A 22344-nucleotide genomic window follows, 5' to 3' on the forward strand; every position below is an offset into this window, starting at 1 on the left:
GGAAAATCCGACGAATTGTGTCACAAAATCAATCACTCACATGCACCAGGAATAGGTTGGTGAACTCCGGCGGACCTCGGCGCAGCAGCAACACCTGGTGGACATCGGGCGCACGACCGATCCAATCCTCATTGGAGAAAGCGCCGCTGGAACGCGACAGGACCGGGTAAGTAAATGATCCCCATATATAAGACATTAAGATGGCATACCAGCAGAAAAATGTCTACATTTCAATTTTTACCAAGGCAAAAATATAATTACGACAACCCCAGATAGAAGTATAGTTTCTATAATGGAGTAGATTTGAGGGATCCTTTGGGAAATTGCAAATATATCATGGCGCCCTAAAGCCAGCCGTACAAAATCCATAATCTACAGCTCAAATTATAATCTAATATAATCTAGTTCTTGCCTTCTGAGCCCTACTTTATACCTGGACAACAGATTAAAGCCACATATAGAGTAGTACTGTACACAGTAGAATCTGCCAAACAAACAAATTTTATGTTGCACCATCCATTGTGTAATAAGTTCTGGAAAAGACCAGTGTGTAAACAATGATAACTACACCACCAAGTAAATTTTCCTGAAATGTGTAGCTTGTTAAATGGAGTCATTTGGGGGGGAGGGTGTAAATATATACTTGCTCAGTTTTCAACAGCCCTGAAAAGTAATCATGGCATATCTCCCCTTCAAAAGCATAACTGCGCCCCCCCCCCCCTTCTGTGGCTCACAACGTGCTGCAAAAAAAATAAATTAGCTTACGGATTTTAGTTTGCATTTTCCCATTAACCCTTTGTGAAAAATGAAAGAAACTACAAAGATTTTTTTTCTGGAAAAAAATCTCATATTTACTAACAAAGCCCAATTCTTAAAATACTCCTTATACAGCTTGATAAATTCTATGAAAGGTGAAGTTTTCAAAAAAGGGTCATATTTGGAGGATTCCCACGGTACCTTAGGGGCTTTGCAAATGTGGTATAGAACCTGAAATTCCTGCAAAGTCTGACCTTTGAAAGCCAAAAAGCGCTAGTTCCTATCTGTGCCCTGATGTATGCCAATACAGTTTACAGCCACATATGGGGTGGGTATTGCCAAATACAGGAAAAACTGCAGAACCATCTATGTGTGCATTATTTTATTTAAACCATTGTGAAAAAGGGTTTTTATAGCCAAGTGTTATCAAATTCCGTAGAACATCTGTGTGGTCAAAATACTCACTATACCTCTTGATACATTCTGTGAGGGCTTTAGTTGCCAAAATGGGGTCACTTGCTGTGGGTTTTTACTATTCCTCTATTTATCTCTGGGGCACTGAAACAAATCATTGTGCCTGTAAATGACTGAAGCAAAACCTACCCTTAAAAAGCCCATTGGGGCTTCTTCCCTTCTGTGCCCTGCTGTGTGCCCAAATACCAGCGTAAAACTGCAAGTGATGTATTTCCATTTTGGAGAGAAATTGTGCACCAAATCTCCCTAACTATTTTACACTTATACTATTTTGAAATGCAAAAATTTTAGGTGTAAATAAACATACGTTGTTTTCATTCCTGTGAAATACTCATAGTGACTAATTGGGGTTTTGTAATGAATAGGCTTTTAAAAGCCCCTCAGAACTAACCTGGCACCTAAAAAGTTTGATTTTATAAATTTCCTTGAAATTCGAAATTATACTGTTGCAAAGTACAACATGTCCCGCAAAAACAAGCCATCAACCAGCTCCATAGCCACAAAAGTAGAAATGCTATGTCACTTGGAAGACGGCGATGCACAAATGATAGTATGGAATCCCTGTAATCGTACTGACCAAGAGAATAAAGATAACATGATTATTAGGCAATATGGTGAACAACAAAGAAGGTAGTAAAAACTCCAGTACAGAATTGATGCTTTTCTACTCCTGCCGTCAAAAATAAGCTAATAAATTTTCAACAATAGGAAATACCAACCCTAAAATGGTAACACTGGAAAAAGCATCTCATCCTGTAGAAAAAATACTGTCACATGGCCCCAATAATGAAAAAGCAAAAAGTTTTATAACCTACAAAAGGGGCCAATGAGGAAACAAAAATCCTGGCAGCTGCAGGGCGCTCCTTCCCTTCTGCGCCTCTCTGTGTGCCCTTAAAACATGTGACGGCCACATGTAGGGGGTCTCGGTACTCGGGAGAAATTGCATTCCAAATTTTTAGATGGGTTTCCTCTTTTTTTTTCTTTTGGAAATGTGTAAATTTTAGGGTTAAATGAACGTATTACCGACAAAATTTCTAAATTTCACCATTTTGATTTCATTACGATAAAGATCTCAAAGGGTTAACAATCTTCCTAAAAGCTGTTTCTGATAGTTTGAGGGGTACAGATTTAAAAATGGGTTGATATATAGGGGGTTTTAAAGTTATATATTTAAAATTTCATTGAAAACAGTAATTATCAAAAAAAAAGTCAATTCTGAAAATACAGAAACATCAAAATAAATTATAAAATAAATTATATGTGACATCATAAAAATGATCTAGATATTTCAAAAATTATGAAAATATAAAGCAGACATATGGAAAATATTATTCAACAACTTATTCAGGTAGTTAAACTATCTTCCTGAAAACAATAAATTTAAAAAAAAATCATAACTTTTTTTTTTTAATACATTAATTAATTTACAGTAATTTTCTGTGGAAAATTAAACATTTGTCATTGATTAACCCCTTAACGCCGAAGCCACTTTTCACCTTCCTGGCACGGCCCATTTTTTCAAATCTGCCCTGTGTCACTATAAGTGGTTATAACTTTGAAACGCTTTAACATATCCAAGTGATTTTGAAATTCTTTTCTCGTGACACTTTGTACTTCATGTAAGTTGAAAAATTTTGGTGGTACATTTTGCATTTATGAGAAAATCAGATGTTTGGTGAAAATTTGGAAAACTTCTCGATTTTCGAACTTCAAAATGTTCTACTTTTTCCACACATAGTCATAACCACAAAAAAAACGTAATAACTATCATTCACCTAATGTATTCTTTATACATTCTCTTATATAGTTTTTTATGCGTCCTCTCATCTCTGTAGGACGTTATGGGGCTTTGAATGTTAGGTGTGATTTTTCACATTTTCATAAAAAACGCAAAATCTTGCTAATGAGGGACCTGCTTAGGTTTCAAGTCACTTTGAGAGGCCTAAATAAAAGTAAAACCCCATAAATTACCCCATTATAGAAACTACACCCCTCAACGTATGTAAAACAACTTTGATAAAATTTGTTAACCCTTTAATTGTTTTACAGGGGTTAAAAAAAATTCAATTCTGAAATTTTGAAAGTAAACATTTTTTGGCTAAATTAATGTGTTTTTCAAAAAATGTACAAATTCTCAGTGGATAAAATACCAAAACTCTCCACAAAATTTGATACCCAATCTCTGCTGTGTATAACAATACCCCATATGTGATGGTAACCTGCTGTATGGGCACACGCCAGGGCATCGAAGGGAAGCTGCGTCATTCAGAACAGATTATGCATTGTCACTTTTTATTGGCTATACAATCTTTATTTTATTGGCATTTTGGACATATAAGGGCTTATTTCTTGCGACAAGAGATGCACTTTACAAATATTTCATTTTAGTGGGTCATTAGCTTATTGATGAGATTTTATTAACTCTTGAATGTATGAGTCAAAAGAAAATTGTCAATTTTGGTTTACTTTCTTTAAGTATTTTTTGGGGGTTGAACACCGTACACTAAAAATACTATATTATCTTTATTCTCTAGATCACTATGATTATGCTGATACTTCATTTATATGGTTTTTCATTTATTTTTACAATTTTACTGGAAAAAAACTAATATAGAGGAAATCTCATTTGTTTTTCGCCATGTTTTCGGAGATGTAACTTCAATATTTTTTGGTTGACGGAGCTAGTTTAGGGCTTATTTTTTACGTGTTGAGTTGTCTTTTTCATTGGTACCATTTAGGCGCACATAACATCTTTGTGAAGAGATTTTATGAAAAAAGTACATTTTTGGTGAGTTTTTCGGGTTTTGTTTTTACGGCGTTCACTGAGCAGGTCCAATAATGTTTCTGAGTTATTGTACGGATTGTTACGGACGCGGCGATACCAAATATGTGGGTTTTTTGGCGATTTTGTTTTTTTATTTTACTTTATTACATGTGTATAGGGAATCTTTGTGTTTAGGGGACTTTAACTTTATTTAATAAATTCTTTTTATTAAAATGTGCTTTTATTTCATGTTTTTAACTTTTACAGATTGGCTTGAACAAGCGATCCACTGATTGCTTGTTCAAGCTCTTTTTCACCTTACAAAGTGGGGGGGGGGCTTCCGATTTCCGTTGAATGCCCCTAACACGCCGCTGTCAGCGCGGGTTAGGGGTTAACACCTGCGATCGGAGAAATCTCCATTTGCGGGTGTTAGCGGCGGGTGTCGGCTATATTATACACCCTACATCCGCAGTTTATGGCGCCGGCTCCGTTTATTATTGCATAATGCGGGAATGCACCCCCCGCCATGCAGTAATAGTACGTCAAATGTCAGTAAGGGATTAAATGAAAAAAAGGCTCCACAAATTTTGATACCCAATTTCTCCCAACTACAATGATGCCCCATATGTGGTTTTAACCTGCTGTACTGGCACACGCTGGTTCAAGTCCAATTCACTGCTCTACAATACTTTTTCTTTGTAGAGCAGTGTAAACTGTCTGAGCATGCAGAAGGGGCCTGACTGCCGCGAAGATCGGGCAGCCCCGAGGCACTTGGCAGACCTCGGGGCTGCCCAGAAGAGGATCCGTTCCCCCAGTAAGCGTTACAGGGGATCCGATCCATAGCGGGAAGACCCTTACACGCTGTGTCATTCCTGACCATGGCGTGTAAGGGGTTATGACTCGCGACCGGAGTCGGATATGATCGCGGGTGTTAGCATGCGGTGTCAGCTGTGATATACAGCTGACAGCTGCTGCTTCTGGTGCTGGCTCCATTCATGAGCCAGTGCCAGAAGTAGGACGTTATAGCACATCCCTCTGCGGGAATTATCTACCCTCAGGGACGTACTTTAACGTTCAGTTGTGCCTAGGGGTTAAGATTCACACTAAACATTTACCGCACCCAGGAGATTTGCCCTCCATTGTACCCTGAAAATGCTATGCAGACACATGGCTTATTCAATATAACCAACTAACAACACATAACATTTCAGTTGCGGTACGATAATAACACTTTACTGAAAGAGTATTAACACATTACAGTCATTTACACAATATTTACAATAGCACCACATACAGCATATACAGGAATACAACAAACATAAATTTAAGATTCACACCAAGGCAATACAATACATTCATATGAAGTATGTTCGCCTGGGCTGTTGGCCCAGCGGTTTCTATTCATTTAGTTCCGTGTTAGTTCTGGCTGGGAGCTAGGATATTTTTCAGGGTAGCTGCTCTTCTGAAAGTGATCTTGGGGCATTTGGGATCCCCTTTAGTGCATTGTCCCCTTCCAGGATATTCCAATGTTTGTATAGGATATCCTTGATTTATTTATGTTTGTGAGTGTATCGGGTAATAAAGGCCAATGGTAGATCTGTGGGATTTTTGTTCTCGACTCTAGTGTTTAGGCATTCTTTTTGAGTAAGTTTGGAGCTTCTTTTGTAAGCATTTTTCAGGATATGTATCTATCAGGTATCTATTCTATTCCCAGTGTATATAAGCTATTTATTGACCATCATTATTTGAATTGATTATGCATTTTTCTACTTCATTTATTTATTTGTTTTATGTGCATATGCCTCAGGCACATATATCCTCATTTTTTATATCAATCAACCAACTAAAGAAGAATTATCTATTTATTTATCTACTTATTTATGTATTTATCTATGTATGTATTTATATATGTATATAACTATTCACTTGTTTATTTTTAGACACTTTTATACATATTTATACTAATTTTTATACATACTTTTATATATCCACATCTGGTATTTATAGCTTTCTAATCTTACATCTTCTCAATGTACCTAAATCTGCTTTTAAAAAAAATATTGTTTCTCTGCAGGTAAATCATGTGAAAGACCTGATATTGAACATGGAAGTCTATACAAATGGTATTGGTTTCCAAAAAACAATGGAGAGTATATATATTACAGTTGTGAGACAAATTATCTGCCAAGACATTGGACGAGAATAGATTGTACTAACACTGGATGGAACCCCGAGCCTAAATGCTTAAGTAAGAATCTAACCTGAAAATATAGATTAAGGGATCAAGTAAATATTGGATATTGTATTTATCAGATAGAGCTTTTTAAATATTTAACCTTTTTTTAAGTTTTTATTTGCTTCTAACAAAGAAAAAATAACATGTATTTCACACAGCGATGATATGTTCCCAGTACATACACATCATTGTCTCTTGTTTTAGCCCCTTCAGGACCTTTTTTGTTTTTTGTGTATTTCGTTTATACTCCATTTATTTCAAAACTTTTATATTTTTCCGTTTACAGAGATGTATGAGGACTTGTTATCTGATGGACAAATTGTACTTTTAAGGGATGCCATTGGGCGGCAAGGACTTATTGTGATGTAGTACTACATCCTGCTTCTGGCAACAGCTGACAAATACAGTTGCGACTGTATATTATAGCTGACACCCTTTGCTAACAAGCTAATGGAGATTCCTCTGATCGCAGATGTTAACCCCTTACACCTCAGTCAAGCATGACCGCGGCATGTAAGGGCCATGTGTACCGATTTGGACCCCTCCTCGGCGATTACCCTAGAGTCTGCCAGTGCCCCAGGGATGCGCGATCTTCTCCGGGAGCCGAGTCCTGCCTCCTAGCATCTAATACATCTGTATTACACTGTGTTGTAGGAATAAGAGCTTGAACAAGCGATCAGAGCATTGCTTGTTCAATCCACCCTGTAAAAGTGAAAAAAAAAGTTTAAAACACTTTGTAAAACCATTTTTAATAAAAAGAATTCATTGAATAAAGTGAAAATCCTCTAAACACCAACATGCCCTATACATACCTAATAAAATACAAAACCCACAAAATTATGAAAAAAACCCACATATTTGGTATTTCCACATCCATAACAATTAGAGATGAGCGAGCACTAAAATGCTCGGGTGCTCGTTATTTGAGACAAACTTTTCCCGATGCTCGAGTGCTCATCTCGAATAACGAGCCCCATTGAAGTCAATGGGAGACTCGAGCATTTTTCAAGGGGACCAAGGCTCTGCACAGGGAATCTTGTCCAAACACCTGGGAACCACAGAAAAGGATGGAAACACCATGGAAATGGACAGGAAACAGCAGAGACAGCATGCATGGATGCCTCTGAGGCTGCTTAATCGTACCATTATGCCAAAATTATGGGCAACAGCATGGCCATGACAGAGTGACCGAATGAGGCTAGATAGCATCTAAAACATCCAATAATTGACCCTGACACTATAGGGGTCGGTATGCAGAGGCAGCGGCAGGCTAGAGAGTGTCATGGCGACATACCATGAGAGTGTCATGGCGACTAAATGGACTCAGGCTTCAAACCAAAGGGTGGCAGAGAGGAACCAAAGGAGGTGAGCAAGAAGCGCTGAAATGATTTCCTATGTCAACAAAAGGTTGACGGTATATTTAGTCGATAACACAGCATGGTGGCGACATAGTGTCCAAGTTCCATAACGTATCTGGTGAAACACCCGAAAAATGAGCCTGACACAGCTCGTTTGATAAGGGGACGATATGTGGAGGCAGCCATGGAGACGACTTCCATGATTAAGAGCGACAGTATGGGGCATGCATATTGCGCTGCTATGATTGCAACTTCAGGTCTCCAGCATGGCGGAGACAGATGGGCCGAGTTCCACTATGTATCTGGTGAAAAACCTGAAAATTCTGCCTGACACAGCTCGTTTGATAAGGGGACGATGTATGGAGGCAGTGAAGTAGTAGTAGATTAAAGGTGATGCAGTTAAAACTATGTTAGTTGGATCTTGGGATGGAGCTGGCGGTCCGCTGCCAGGCGAGCTTTCGCCTGTCCAAGCCCCTGTCTCTCGGCTCCTCCCCTCCCAAAATGGCCCTGGGGGCCAGAAGCGTTTACTTTGAAAAAATTATAATTTTCAAAGCAGGCGGGGTCGTTTGAATATTTCACCTAGGAATAATCGAATAGCATAGTGGTTCTATTTTTAATTGTTTTTTCGGAAATGGTTCCATGATTAAGAGCGACAGTATGGGGCATCCATATTGCGCTGCTATGATTGCAACTTCAGGTCTCCAGCATGGCGGCGATAGATGGGCCGAGTTCCACTATATATCTGGTGAAACACCTGAAAATTCAGCCTGACACAGCTCGTTTGATAAGGGGACGATGTATGGAGGCAGTGAACTAGTAGTAGATTAAATATGCTGCAGTTAAAACTATGTTAGTTGGATCTTGGGTTGGAGCTGGTGCTCCGCTGCCAGGTGAGCTTTCGCCTATCCAAGCCTTTGTTTCTCGGCTACTCCCCAAACAGCACTTCTAAGAACCTTTTGTATAAGATCAAGTGTAGTAGTGTTCTTATAAGTTTGGGTTATGGCGGGTGAGGGGAATGTAAACAGATGCGCAAGAAGCGCTGAAATAATATCGGTAAATAATAAAAGTTTGCCAGTATATTTTGTGGATAACACAGCAGGGTGGCGACAAAGTTAACAAGTTTGATGTGAAAGCCATGAAAACAACCCAAAATTCTGCCTGACACAGCTCGTTTGATAAGGGGACGATGTATGGAGGCAGCTATATGGACAACGTGTGGAGGCAGCTAAAAAGACGACGTGTGGAGGCTGCTATGGAGACAATTTAATTTGGATAGTGCCTGTATGTGGCAGTCCAAAAAAGTTTTCAAACCAGAGGAGCAGGTAGGAGGTCCTCGCTACTTGTCCCGCAGAAGTACGCCCTTTGCCGCTAGCGCTGTCAGAAGGGAAATACTGTTTTGTGCACCAGGGCCTGCTGGTATTCATGCATTCTCACACTCCTTTCCTCTCCAGGGATGAGAGTGGAAAGATTTTGCTTGTACCGTGGGTCCAGGAGATTGAATACCCAGTTATCGGTGCTGGAATAAATTCTTTGAACCGAGGGTCACGGGATAGACAGCCTAGCATGAAATCTGCCATGTGCGCCAGAGTACCAACGCGCAAGAATTCACCCCCCTCACTGGCCTGACTCTCCATTTCCTCCTCCTCCAACTCCTCCAACTCCTCTTCTTCTGCCCATACACGCTGAACAGTGAAGGACTGAACAATGGTCCCCTCTTCTGTCTCCCCAACATTCTCCTCCTCTTCCTCCTCATCCTCCTGCTCCGATATGCGCTGAGAAACAGACCTAAGGGTGCTTTGGCTATCAACAAGGGAATCTTCTTCCCCCGTCTCTTGTGACGAGCGCAAAGCTTCCGACTTCATGCTGACCAGGGAGTTTTTCAACAGGCCATGCAGCGGTATGGTGAGGCTGAGGATGGCGGCATCGCCACTGACCATCTGTGTTGACTCCTCAAAGTTACTCAGCACCTGACAGATATCAGACATCCACGTCCACTCCTCATTGTAGACTTGAGGAAGCTGACTGACCTGACTACCAGTTCTGGTGGAAGTTGACATCTGGCAGTCTACAATCGCTCTGCGCTGCTGGTAAACTCTGGTTAACATGGTTAATGTTGAATTCCACCTCGTGGGCATGTTGCACAACAGTCGGTGAGCGGGCAGTTGGAGGCGGCGCTGCGCTGCCCTGAGAGTGGCAGCATCTGTGCTGGACTTCCTGAAATGCGCACAGATGCGGAGCACCTTCGTGAGCAAATCAGACAGATTGGGGTATGTCTTGAGGAACCGCTGAACTATGAGATTTAACACATGGGCCAGGCATGGCACATGTGTCAGTCTTCCGAGTTGCAGAGCCGCCACCAGGTTACGGCCGTTGTCACACACAACCATGCCTGGCTTCAGGTTCAGCGGTGCCAGCCACAGATCAGTATGCGCCGTGATGCCCTGTAATAGCTCTTGGGCGGTGTGCCTTTTATCGCCTAGGCTTAGCGACGGCACTGCTGCTGTGCCTAGAGCTACCGACTGATGGCGTCATGCCCACGGATGGTAATTCGGAGGAGGAGGTTGAGGAGGGGTGGGAGGAGACATAGTAGGCCTGAGAGACCTGGACCGAGGTAGGCCCCGCAATCCTCGGCAGTATATGACCAGCCCCAGGGTCAGACTCGGTCCCAGCCTCCACCAAGTTAACCCAATGTGCCGTCAGCGACATATAGTGGCCCTGCCCGGCAGCACTCGTCCACGTGTCCGTGGTCAGGTGGACCTTGTCAGAAACGGCGTTGGTCAGGGCACGGATTATGTTGTCTGACACGTGAATGTGCAGGGCTGGGACGGCACATCGGGAAAAGTAGTGGCGGCTGGGGACCGAATACCGAGGGGTAGCCGCCGCCATGAGGTTTCGAAAGGCCTCGGTCTCTACCAGCCTATAGGGCAGCATCTTTAGGCTAAGCAGTTTGGAGATGTGGACGTTGAGGGCTTGGGCGTGTGAGTGGGTTGCACTATACTTCCTTTTGCGCTCCAGCGTCTGGGGTATGGAGAGCAGAACGCTGGTGGATGCTGTGGAGGATCGTGGAGGCAAAGATATGGTTTTCGCACGGGAGGTGTTTGGGCCGGGGTCCTGGGCAAGGGGCTGACTAGCAGATGACACAGGGGAAGGAGCAGTGGTGTGCCCGGTCGGAGGTGAACGAGCTTGGTGCCATTGAGTGGGGTGTTTAGCATTCATATGCCTGCGCATACTGGTGGTAGTTAAGCTAGTAGTGGTGGAACCCCTGATGATCCTGGTTTGGCACAGGTTGCACACCACAGTCCGTCGGTCATTCGGTGTTTCTTTAAAGAACCTCCAGACTTCCAAAAATCTAGCCCTCGCCACGGGAGCTTGACTACGTGAAACATTTGGCGCTGATGCACCAGATCTGGCCCTGCCTCTCTCCGTCTGGCCCCACCACTGCCTCTTCCAACCTGTTCTGGTATAGGACTCGCCTCCGTCTCAGAAGCACTGTGTTCACCCGGCCTATCCACCCAGCTTGGGTCTGTCACCTCATCATCCTCCGATCCCTCAGTCTGCTCCCCCCTCGGACTTCCTGCCCTGACAACAACTTCACCACTGTCTGACAACCGTGTCTCCTCATCGTCCGACACCTCTTTAAACACTTCTTCCACTACGTCAATAATGTCATCATCACCCACAGACTGCGACCGGTGGAAAACCTGGGCATCGGAAAAGAGCTCAGCAGCAACCGGACAAGTGGTTTGTGACTCTGGGAAGGGTCCAGAAAACAGTTCCTCAGAGTATGCCGGTTCAAATGCCAAATTTTCCTGGGAGGGGGCAGACTGGGGGGAAGGAGGCTGAGGTGGAGGAGCTGGAGGAGTGCTGATATCGGTGACATGGGTGGACTGCGTGGAAGACTGACTGGTGGACAAATGGCTAGAAGCATTGTCCGCAATCCACGACATCACCTGTTCGCACTGTTCTGGCCTCAACAGTGCTCTACCACGAGTCCCAGTAACTTGAGACATGAACCTAGGGAGTGTAGCTCTGCGGCGTTCCCCTGCTCCCTCATCAGCAGGTGGTGTCTCACCCCGCCCAGGACCACGGCCTCTGACCCCTGCAGTAGTTGGACGCCCACGTCTACGCCCTCGTCCTCTACCCCTAGCCCTCAGGTTAAACATTTTCAAAATTAAAGTGTAAACTGTAATTTTTTTTTGTTTTTTGTTTTTTTGTGTTTTTTTTTTTTTTTTTAAAACAAAACGATGCTATCCTATTGCTATGGCTAGTTTCTAACCTACACTGACAGCACACAACTGGATTTTGTGCTGTGCCGGATGACTTTGAGTTATAGAAAAAAAATAAACGTAAAAAAAAATTAATGAGCAGACTGTGCCTAATTCAAATCAAACCCCTAATTATTCTCCCACTTAGGTGTTTGAGATGGATATGTGTGTCACTAAGAGCTAAACACAACGGTCGCAAGTCTCCCTGCAAATTCCTCACAATATGGTACTAGCTGCACTACTAGTGCCAGCAAGCCCAGCCACAAGCAAACAAAAAAAATATATATATATAACGCTATTGTAGCCCTAAGAAGGGCTGTTGGGTTCTTGTAGACTCACTCCTGCCTAACAGTAAGCTAATATAACACCCTAATGCTATCCCTGCAGCAGCAGCAACTCTCTACCTAACGGCATCCAGACAGAGAATGATCCGAGCAGCGCGGGCAGGGGCTAGTCTATTCCAGGGTCACCTGATCAGGCCAGCCAACCACTGCTATCGACGTGTAAGGGTACCACGTCATCCTGGCTTGTGATTGGCTCTGTTTCTGGCCGCCAAAAATCAAAACGGCGGGAGATGCCATTTTCTCGAGCGGGCGAATTATTAGTCCGAGCAACGAGCAGTTACGAGTACGCTAATGCTCATCTCATCTGCAGTAACATTATTGGACCTGCTCGGTGAAAAAACAAAACCTGAAAAACTTGCCAAAAATGTACATTTTTAATAAAATCCCTGCACAAAAATGTTCCAATAAGTGATCAAAAAAAGTAATGTGCGCCAAAATGATACCACTAAAAAAGGCAACTCGACATGTAAAAAATAAGCCCTAAACCAGCTCTGTCAACCAAAATTATAAGTTCATGTCTCCAAAAAGATGCCAAAATGAAAATAATGACATTTTCTCTATATTAGTTTTCTTCAGTAATTGTAAATTGTAAAAATATATTTAAAAAACTATATCATTGAGGTTTTTACCATAATTGTAGTGATCTATAGAGTAAAGTTAACCCTTTCCCTCCCCCTGACGTAATTCTACGTCATAGGATGCGGGTTGTTCCCGCAACTCTTACCCCTGAGGAAGTCTCCATTTGGAGACGGAAAGCATGGGGAGTCCTCCACGTCCTCCATTACTACTGAACCGCCCTGATGATTTATTGTATCGATGCCGACCAGTGTGCCCGTACTTCTTTATAATTGACTTGTAATGTATACCTCTTTATTTACTTCAGCGTCTAACCTTTATTGTTTTGGCTGGCTATTCTTTATCCCTCTGGGGTACTAGATAGCGTGGGCTTTGTCTTCATTGTACTGTATTTACTCATTACTAGGGGCTAGATTATATTTCTTGGAGGAGGTATGTGTTTGGTGAACTGTACCTGTTTGCGCCAAACACTTGATTATTACATGTTTTTTAATTGTTTTTAACTTGTCCTTCATGCCTTTAATGGAGTTTCTTTAAAGTTGTTGTAATAAATATATATTGTATTTTATTGACTTTTGTCTCTTGGCACACTCTTTTTTCTTTTTATAAATATTCTAGTACCTTAACAAACCCGCCTGTAGGGCTATAGGGCTATAGGGCTGTAGGGCTATAGGGCTGCGGGGCACAGAGGTGCCGATTGTTGCCATGGCAACCCTGAGGTCCGATAAACATGCATGTCATATCGTGGGTCGCGGGCTTACCCGTGCCTCTCGCCTCTCGCCAGTGTGCTGCAAGCGTAACTTACGTGTCTTGGCTCCTGCCCTGGCTTCTTCGGTCCCGGCCGCTGCTGCTCCGCCATCTTCGGCCGTGTGTGCTTCCCCAACTCCTAGGGCGCGCACACACTGGCTTTTGTACATTTAAAGGGCCAGCGTGCCACTAATTGGCGCTGGCCATTTCAGGTAAATTTATTTAACCCTGCCTCTTCCTGTGATTCCTAGAGAAAGCTTTGTTTATGCCGTGTGCTGTATCTGTGTATTCCCGTTGTGACCCTGGTTCTGTTTTTGACTTCGCTCCTTTGCTGCCTTCCTTGACCTATTGCTATGTCTCTGACTCTGATTCTGTGCTGCCCGTCCTGCCCTCCTGCCTGTCCGGCCATGGATCCCGCCAAGGTTCCGCTTCCCACTTGGCCGACTCTGGCTACCATTGTGGTCCAGCAATCCCGAGAGATTTCCGCCCAACGCAAACAACTGGAACAGGTCACCGCCATGCTGCAACAACTGCTGGCCAACCAGCAACAACAACAGGTTCCTGAGGCTGCTCCCGTGGCTCCTGCTACCCCAGCTAGCCTTCCTGCCGTTGAACCCAGGCTATGGTTGTCTGTGCCCGGCAAGTATGATGGCGATCCTAAGATGTGCAGAAGCTTTATAACCCAGTGCTACCTGCACGTAGAATTCATGCCATCTCAATTCATCAGGGAGCGATCCAAGGTGGCATTCTTCATCAGCCTCCTCTCCGGGAAAGCCCTGGCCTCGGCTACCCCTCTTTGGGACAGAGATGACACGGTCACGGCTAAACTGGCGGTATTCTGGTGGAGTTCCGGACCATCTTTGAAGAACCAGCACGGGCCTCTTCTGCTGAGACGGCACTGTTGAATCTACGCCAGGGGAACTCTTCCATGGGAGAATATGCTATCCAGTAACGTATCCTGGCCTCAGAACTTTCCTGGAACGATGCGGTTCTGTCTTCAGCTTTCAAAAAGGGACTCTCCTCTCACGTTAAGGCCGCTCTGGCCGCTCGGGATCTTCCGCCTACCCTGAGTGGTCTCTTCACCTTGGCCACCCGAATTGACGTGCGATTATTGGGAGTGTGCCGAAGAGTTACAACTCGAACAACCCCAAGTCCGTCCACGACATCTTCCGCGCCTGGCATTACTTTCCATAGGCCTCTCCAGCCTCCTGTAGCACCATCTGCAAAGGAGCCTATGGAGGTGGACAGGGCCAGACTCTCTTCTCAGGAACATATTGTGCCAGTCCTGAGCACTACCTTGAGGCTTGTCCCATCCATCCCCAGCATCCAGGAAATGCCAGCACCTAGGGTTCTTTGGTGAAGCGTCCCTAGGTGTAAGCAAAGCTTCTCCACGCCTGATGATTCCTGTTCTTCTCAGTGTTGGCACCCGCACCCAGATCCAGGTCTCAGCTTTCTTGGACTCCGGTTCCGAAAGGAACTATGTGGATGCTGCCCTGGTCTCCCGGTATCACATCCCCGTGGTTCGTTTTGAAAAGCCTTTGGTCATCTCGTCTGTCAGTGGCCAAATCCTCTCTGACACGGTCCAGTACTGCACCAAGCCTCTGTCCATGCAAGTCGGTGTGCTGCACAGGGAAAGTTTATCTTTTTATGTACTTCCGCAGTCCATGTCCTCCATCCTGTTGGGTCTACCATGGTTGTAGCTCCACGCACCCGTTCTTGACTGGAAGATGGGGGAGATCCTTCGGTGGGGACCTGATTGTCAGTCTCGCTGTGTGAAGATGTCTCATCGAGGACCAGTCCTGGTTTCTTCTGTGGCTCCCAAGGCCCTGGAGGGCCTTTCTGCTTGCTATCAGGACTTTTCTGACGTCTTCTTGAAGAAGCAAGCCGAGATGTTGCCGCCTCATCATCCCTACGACTGTCCTGTGGATCTGCTGCCCGGTACATCTCCTCCGCGGGGTCGTGTGTACCTGCTCTCAGTAACTGAAACCGCAACCATGTCTGACTACATCGAGGAGAACCTGCAGAAGGGATTCATATGTAAGTCCTCTTATCCGGCTGGTGCAGGTTTTTTCTTCGTGACCAAGAAAGATGGGTCACTCCGTCCATGCATAGACTACCGCGGTCTTAACAAGGTCATAGTTAAGAACCGCAATCCATTGCCACTGATCACGGAGTTGTTTGACCGTTTTCATGGAGCCAAGATCTTCTCCAAATTGGACCTTCGAGTGGCCTACAATCTCATTCGTATCCGCCAGGGAGATGAGTGGAAGACCGCTTTTAATACCCGTGATGGACACTTCGAGTACCTGGTAATGCCGTAATGCCTGTAACGCACCGGCCGTCTTTCAGGGATTCGTTAACAACATTTTTAGAGACTTGCTTTATGTCTCTGTTGTGGTCTATTTGGACGATATCCTGGTATTCTCTCCAGACCTTGAGACCCACCAAGTCCACGCACGGCAAGACCTCAGTCGTTTAAGGGCCAATCGCATTTAGGCCAAACTTGAAAAGTGTCAATTCCATCAGCAGAGTATTCCATTTCTTGGCTATGTCATCTCTGACAGAGGCCTCCAGATGGATCCTGCAAAGCTGTCTGCGGTTCTTCAGTGGCCCCGTCCAGTAGGACTACGCGCTATACAGCGGTTTCTGGGCTTCGTGAATTACTACCGGCAGTTCATCCCACACTTCTTGCTGGTGTCTCCTATTGTGGCGCTCACCAAGAAGGGTGCTAACCCCTGACTCTGGCCTTTGTCAGCTGAGGAGGCCTTCAAGAACTTAAAGTCCAAGTTCGCTTTAGCTCCAGTACTGGTATGTCCCGACACAGAGAAGCCTTTCCATCTGCAAGTAGATGCCTCCACGGTAGCTGTGCTCACGCAGAAGGGTTCCAAAGGTCGAACTGTCACCTGTGGATTTTTCTACAAGACTTTCTCCTCCGCAGAGAGGAATTATTCTATAGGAGACCGAGAACTGTTGGCGATTAAGCTCGCCTCAGAAGAGAGGCGTTACCTCCTGGAGGAAGCTCGTTTTCCGGTCAGCATTTATATGGAGCTGGCTGTATACTCCTTGGGGCTGGCTGTATACCCCTTGGGGCTGGCTGTATACCACTTGGGGCTGGCTGTATACCACTTGGGGCTGGCTGTGTACTACAGGGGGCTGGTTGTATACTATTTGGGGCTGGCTGGCTGTATACTAAATGGGGCTGGCTGTATACTACTTGGGGCTGGCTGTACAATACACCCTCGGCTTATACTCAAGTCAATTGGTTTTCCCAGTTTTTGGTGGTAAAATTAGGGGTCTCGGCTTATACTCGGGTCGGCTTATACTCAAGTATATACTGTATTTATATATGTACTGTACATGCATATATAAATAAACACAAATGTATATATAGTGTACTATATATACAGTAAATGTATATATAGTTACACACACATGTATAATCACTGTATATACACATGTTTATAAATGCATAAATACACACAAAAATATGCATATATATATACAGTAAATACAAGGACACCTATATACATATATGTACATACATATATATATGTAAGGGATTAGGCTCAGGATCGTCATCATCTGGGGTAGACAGGCACACTTCACCAGCAGTCCAGTAAATTCACTGTCCACACTGTGCGATTTGGGTACAAATGATTTCAGCCAGTATTATTTGTCAGGAATACAAAATAAAGAACACATCAAAATAAAGCCTATGCCTCTCCAGCACTAACTACACATTGAAGTTTCTTACCTCACCAGGTGCAGGCCTACTGCCTGGCACCACAAACAAGGCATCAGTTCCCTGCCACAGCTCCACAGGCCTTTGGCATGGCATGTCTCTTCCCCAGGGTCGAGCCATTGTGGGAAGTCTCCACCAAGTACTTATGCAGGACTTCCAGCTGGCTGCTAATTAAATTTAATCAGGCCCAACTTTCCCAGGTCTGCCTTCTACTCAGCTTTTCCTTAGGCAAAATACACCAAAATCTGCTTTAGTGGGTGGATATATACACTGTATGTAAGCTCCCCGCTTCTATTAACTTACTCAGCATTGTCGTGTCAAGCATCGGAAATTAGACATTGCATCATGCTGTGAGTCGTTTGGCATCACATGACCTGAATGGAAAAATACATTAAGTGAAGCGAGATGAGAGACAACATTAAGAGAAGGGAGATGAGAGGCAACATTAAGAGTTGAGAGGCGGCAAAGAAGATGAGTGAGGCCCACAATGAGAGCAGGGTAGAAAAAGAGGGGGGATACCAGGGGGCTCAAAATAAAAGAGTGGGGATAAGAGGGCTACAAAATGAGGGATGAATAAAAAGGGATCTACAATAAGAGGGCTATATACAAGGGGCCCATTATTAGAGGGGTGAGAAGAGAGAAGGGCACAATAAGAGGGGGGGGGGGCACAATTTTTCAGTGTGGCCTAAAAATGTAGATGCCAAAGTACCTAATTTTAACACAAAAAAATGGAAAAACCTATTGACATCCTGTCCTTTTACTGTGGGAACTGTGGTCATTTCATGAAGTCCTGTCCTACCAGACCTCCGCTAATGAAGCATCTAAGTGATAATTGAGGAGATCACTTAAGTGCACAGATATTTCCAAAACCTCAGATGAAGTCACCTGTTTGTTCCTTGAATGAGAATAAGGTGTTTGACAAGACCATTGGGGTCAGTGTTTACGTGGGTTGCAGAACTTTGAAACAGGAATATTATGTCTGACTACCAGGAAGAATGGTGGAAACAGTTAGCAACCACAGAGTCTGTGCATAATCATTTTCCCATCTTGTACCATGTCCCAATTTTTCTGCAGTCATGGTTTTAATCATCTTGTGTTACTCCTAATCTTGACTTTTGGATATGGGATGGATCCTCACTTTGTCATAACAGCTAAAAGGAAATACTGTGTCCGGTATAAATAAACACAAAACACTTTATTTTATGGTGTCAAATAGGCCACAGCGTTATTTAAATCACAAGACTACAACAGTTAGAGGAAGAGTTGGGTGAATTGGTAGGAATGGGATTCACCTATACTGTGAGATCCACAGCTGCCTGACATACAGCCCACCAGCCAGACAGCAATTAAGGGGCGGCACGCTTTGGCTTGCCATTCTAGCAGAGCCAGTCCACTTTATGGGCACCCATGACCCTTCTGAAGATCCTCACTCCTGTGATTCACCACGTGCCCGCCCCTGGATGACATTACCATTAAGACATCCTTCAGGGTGGCCACTTCCAAAGCTCAGCCTGTTCACCACCGTGAGGTTTAACATCCTCTATGAGTTAAAAATTAGTCCACCTGCAACTTCCACCCAACTCCTCCACCGCCAACTCCAAAGCTGTGACAGATAGAAAGACCTGCCATTTTTTATTACTTAAAATTGACTCCCATTTTAATTTTTTAACAAAGTTTCTATTCTTATGTTTCTTTTTTTTTTTTTTTTAAATCACAGCCATGAACATATACATTATGAATTAATGTCCAGGAAACCATAAAATCTGGCTAACCTCCGACTCACAAAGAGTCATCCCACAGCACTTAGGAGAGGAAAAACCCCCTATGGAGGAAACCTCTAGGGAAACCATGGCTGAAGGATTGCCCTTCCTCTGGGCTTAGAAGGATAAAACCAACTTTATCTCATCATAATGCAGTAAAAAGCAATATTACATGGTACAAGATAAAGAATGTCAGGATCCAACAAATAATGTACAATAAAATTTTCTTAATTATACATAAAGTAGGTAAACAGTTGTAGAGTAGTAATGGTACAGGGCGGGTGGGAGGGACATGTTTCTCCATGGTCTTCTGGTGAGAGAAAGAGGAAAAGAGACACAGGACAGGAAGTGATATCTACTGCTGGGCCGACCCTTCACACAGTACTACCCTATACTTTACATACTATGCCCTCTCACAGTACACTCTGCCCTACATAGGTCCCCCCATGCCGAAGTCATGTCCCCCTTTGCTTATGGCTCCGGGGATGTCTGTCCAGTAACCCACAGGCACATGCCAGTGTGACCAACCTATGTTCGAACTGGGCACAAGCCTGCTAAAATCTGTTTAAGGCCCAAGATTTAATTTGCACTGGATTAGATAAACCATCTTGAGTCCAGTGGTCCAGTGGCCCCTCCTAAAAGGGGGTACTGTTAGAACTTGATGATTTGTTCTGTGGTATTCCGAATGGGTTCATATTTCAGACTTCTGTGTTTGGAAACTACACCCTTTGTTTGGCAGATGGCTTTCAGAATATTTTCCTTGGAGAAAACTGGATGTAAGTTGGAGTACAGTTTGTGTGCAGCAGTGTCTTGAGTGATGGATGGGCGATCCAGTCAGCTGCTGGGTGCAGTGTCCATTTTTCCCTTCCATCCTGTCCAGTTCCATCAGAGGGTGTTGATTAATTGTTAGTCTTCTGGCAATTGTGCCTTTGCTATTGCTATTTGCCTTGTATACTGTGTAACAGACCTCTGCTTGTTCTCTTCTGTACTGCATCGGCAGTTTGGATTTGACCTGATTTTTCCTGACAACGCTTGTCCTGTCTTCTATGTTGTTTTGTTATCTTTCCTGTGCACCTAGTAAGTGCAAGGACTGTCTAACAGAAGTAACTAACCACTAGGGTTTACAGTAATGATAGGTTGGTGACAGTGGTAGCAGCTAAGGTGAGGGCTAGTACCCATTCTCTACTGTGATACTCAAAAAATAAAAGAAAAATACAAAATGTATGAAAGAAGGAGTTAATCTTTTCCCTATATGTTCTGGGTGCTGCATATTCAGACGGTTGATTGTATGGCATGTTATGAGTATGGTGTTTTTATGGTAATTTTCTTATCAGTTCTTATCTAAGCCTTAGAAATATCCCACGTTGAAATTTTAAATATACATTTTTAGTTATTTATATGCAATTTAATTTAGTCTATACCAGTGATGGCGAACCTTTTAGCGCCTGAGTGCCCAAACTTCAACCAAAAGCCACTTATTTATTGCAAGCATAGCAATTTAAGCAGTAATTTATTTCTCCTTGTTCTTTGACAACTTTCAATCGTTCAGCCTCCTAAAGACACCGATGCAGTTGAAAGGAGGAGGGCAAATTCGCCTATCATTGTAGGAAGATTCTATAGGAAGATTCTTTGAGTCCTGTGTACTGAACTTCATGCTGGGATGATGGCCTGGGTGCCCACGGAGAGGGCTCAGAGTGCCGCCTCTGGCACCAGTGCCATAGGTTAGCCACCACTGGTCTATACTGTGTGTGTGTGTATATATATATATGAAACCATGTAGAATATACAGCAGAAGCTACCACTTAGGGTATTTAACATGCAGCATATGATACAAATGAAACAAAGCTGATATAATTTTAATGTGTTTTAGGAATCTGTACATACAGTGAATTATGTCTTTGTGTAGGAATCTGCAGAAACAGCAATGGAGATGCCATGAGTAGAGAAGTACTCACATTTTCTGCATACTGTGAGAATATTGGCTTCTCTGGGTTATTGTGACGATTTTCTAAAGATGGGCACTGTAACTGCTGTAGGGACTTTGTGAACACTCGCTACTGTGAGGGGTACTTTTACTATCAGCTACTGTGATTATTGGCTTCTATGAACGCATGCACTGCGACTGCAGATTCAAATAAATCATCAATCTTATACTTACAGACTACAAGAATGGATATTCATTTACAGTTTATATGAAACCATGTAGAATAGACAGCAGAAGCTACCGCTAAGCAACGTATGGTATAAATGAAACAAAGCTTATATAAAGTGTTTTAATGTGTTTTAGGAGTCTGTAAATACAGCGAATCTTTTGTCGAAAATGCGCAAATCATGCAACTTAAGTCTGAATATACAGAAGGAGAAAAAGTGCATTTCCAATGTAACAACAATTTTATAACCTCTGATGGAAAAACAAATGGAGAGAGAACATGTCTTTCTAACGGAAAATTTACTCCAGCAAAATGTTCTAGTAAGTTGCATTAGTTTTGTGTAGTTTATATTGATATATCAGCCAAAGGTGATGAATTATTTTTCTGAAGGAGAAGTTTACAAATCTTACACATTATCATTTGTGCTTTTGTCCTGCTACATTAACAATTGTGACCAATAGGCATCCCTCCTTGTTTTCCACTAAGTAGCCTGTTATTTTACCTGACCCAAAAGCCCTACTCGTAGAGCTTTTTCACTTTTAAGCAGAATCTGCAATGAGGAATTCCAAAGGAGCCTCCACCACAGATGTGAACGTAAACCTGTTTTTAACCCCTTAATGACCGCCCTATCGGCTTTTTACGGTGGTCATTAAGGGTACTTCTTCTGACGCGTACGCCTTTCTACGTCGGCGCGTCAGAAGAAGTTTTCGGGACACCGGGTCTCGCTGGTGCCGGTGTCGGGCAGTGATATCACAGCCGAGACCCGGCACTAACACCCGAGATCGGAAAAACTCCGATCCCGGGTGTTTAACCCCTTACACGCCGCGGTCAAGCATGACCGCGGCGTGCAAGTGTGTCCCGGGGGATCCGATCCCTCCTGCCGCTGCCCCGGGTTCCGACGAGTGACCCGGGGCTGTTGGCTCCTCTCTGTGCCGGGTTCCGCCTCCTGGCAGGACCTGGCTGTGTGTAACTGAGCATGCTCAGCATGCTCAGTTACTTACAGTATACACTGCAATACAAGTGTACTGCAGTGTAAAGGCTTGAATAAGCGATCGGATGATCGCTTATTCAAGCCAAGAAGTAGAAAGTGTAAAAAAAAGTTAAAAAAAATGTTAATCTTTTTATAATATAATTAAATAAATAAAATAAAAGTCCCATAATCTCCCCAGTAA

General features: G+C 43.7%; 1 protein-coding gene across 4 annotated transcripts in view; it reads left to right on the plus strand.

Annotated features, from left to right (window-relative positions):
- LOC140105137 (complement factor H-related protein 5-like) overlaps positions 1-22344 on the plus strand; it is a 307689-nt gene that overhangs the window by 91790 nt on the left and 193555 nt on the right. For 3 of the 4 annotated variants that reach the window (XM_072129065.1, XM_072129064.1, XM_072129067.1), the window contains 2 exons: positions 6069-6242; positions 21310-21492. In XM_072129065.1, the coding sequence (XP_071985166.1) occupies positions 6069-6242; positions 21310-21492 (357 nt within the window). The remainder of the gene's footprint in view (positions 1-6068; positions 6243-21309; positions 21493-22344) is intronic. The other variant, XM_072129066.1, reaches the window with a different exon arrangement.

The sequence above is a fragment of the Engystomops pustulosus genome, chromosome 10, assembly GCF_040894005.1.
Source record: "Engystomops pustulosus chromosome 10, aEngPut4.maternal, whole genome shotgun sequence".
Taxonomy (NCBI): domain Eukaryota; kingdom Metazoa; phylum Chordata; class Amphibia; order Anura; family Leptodactylidae; genus Engystomops; species Engystomops pustulosus.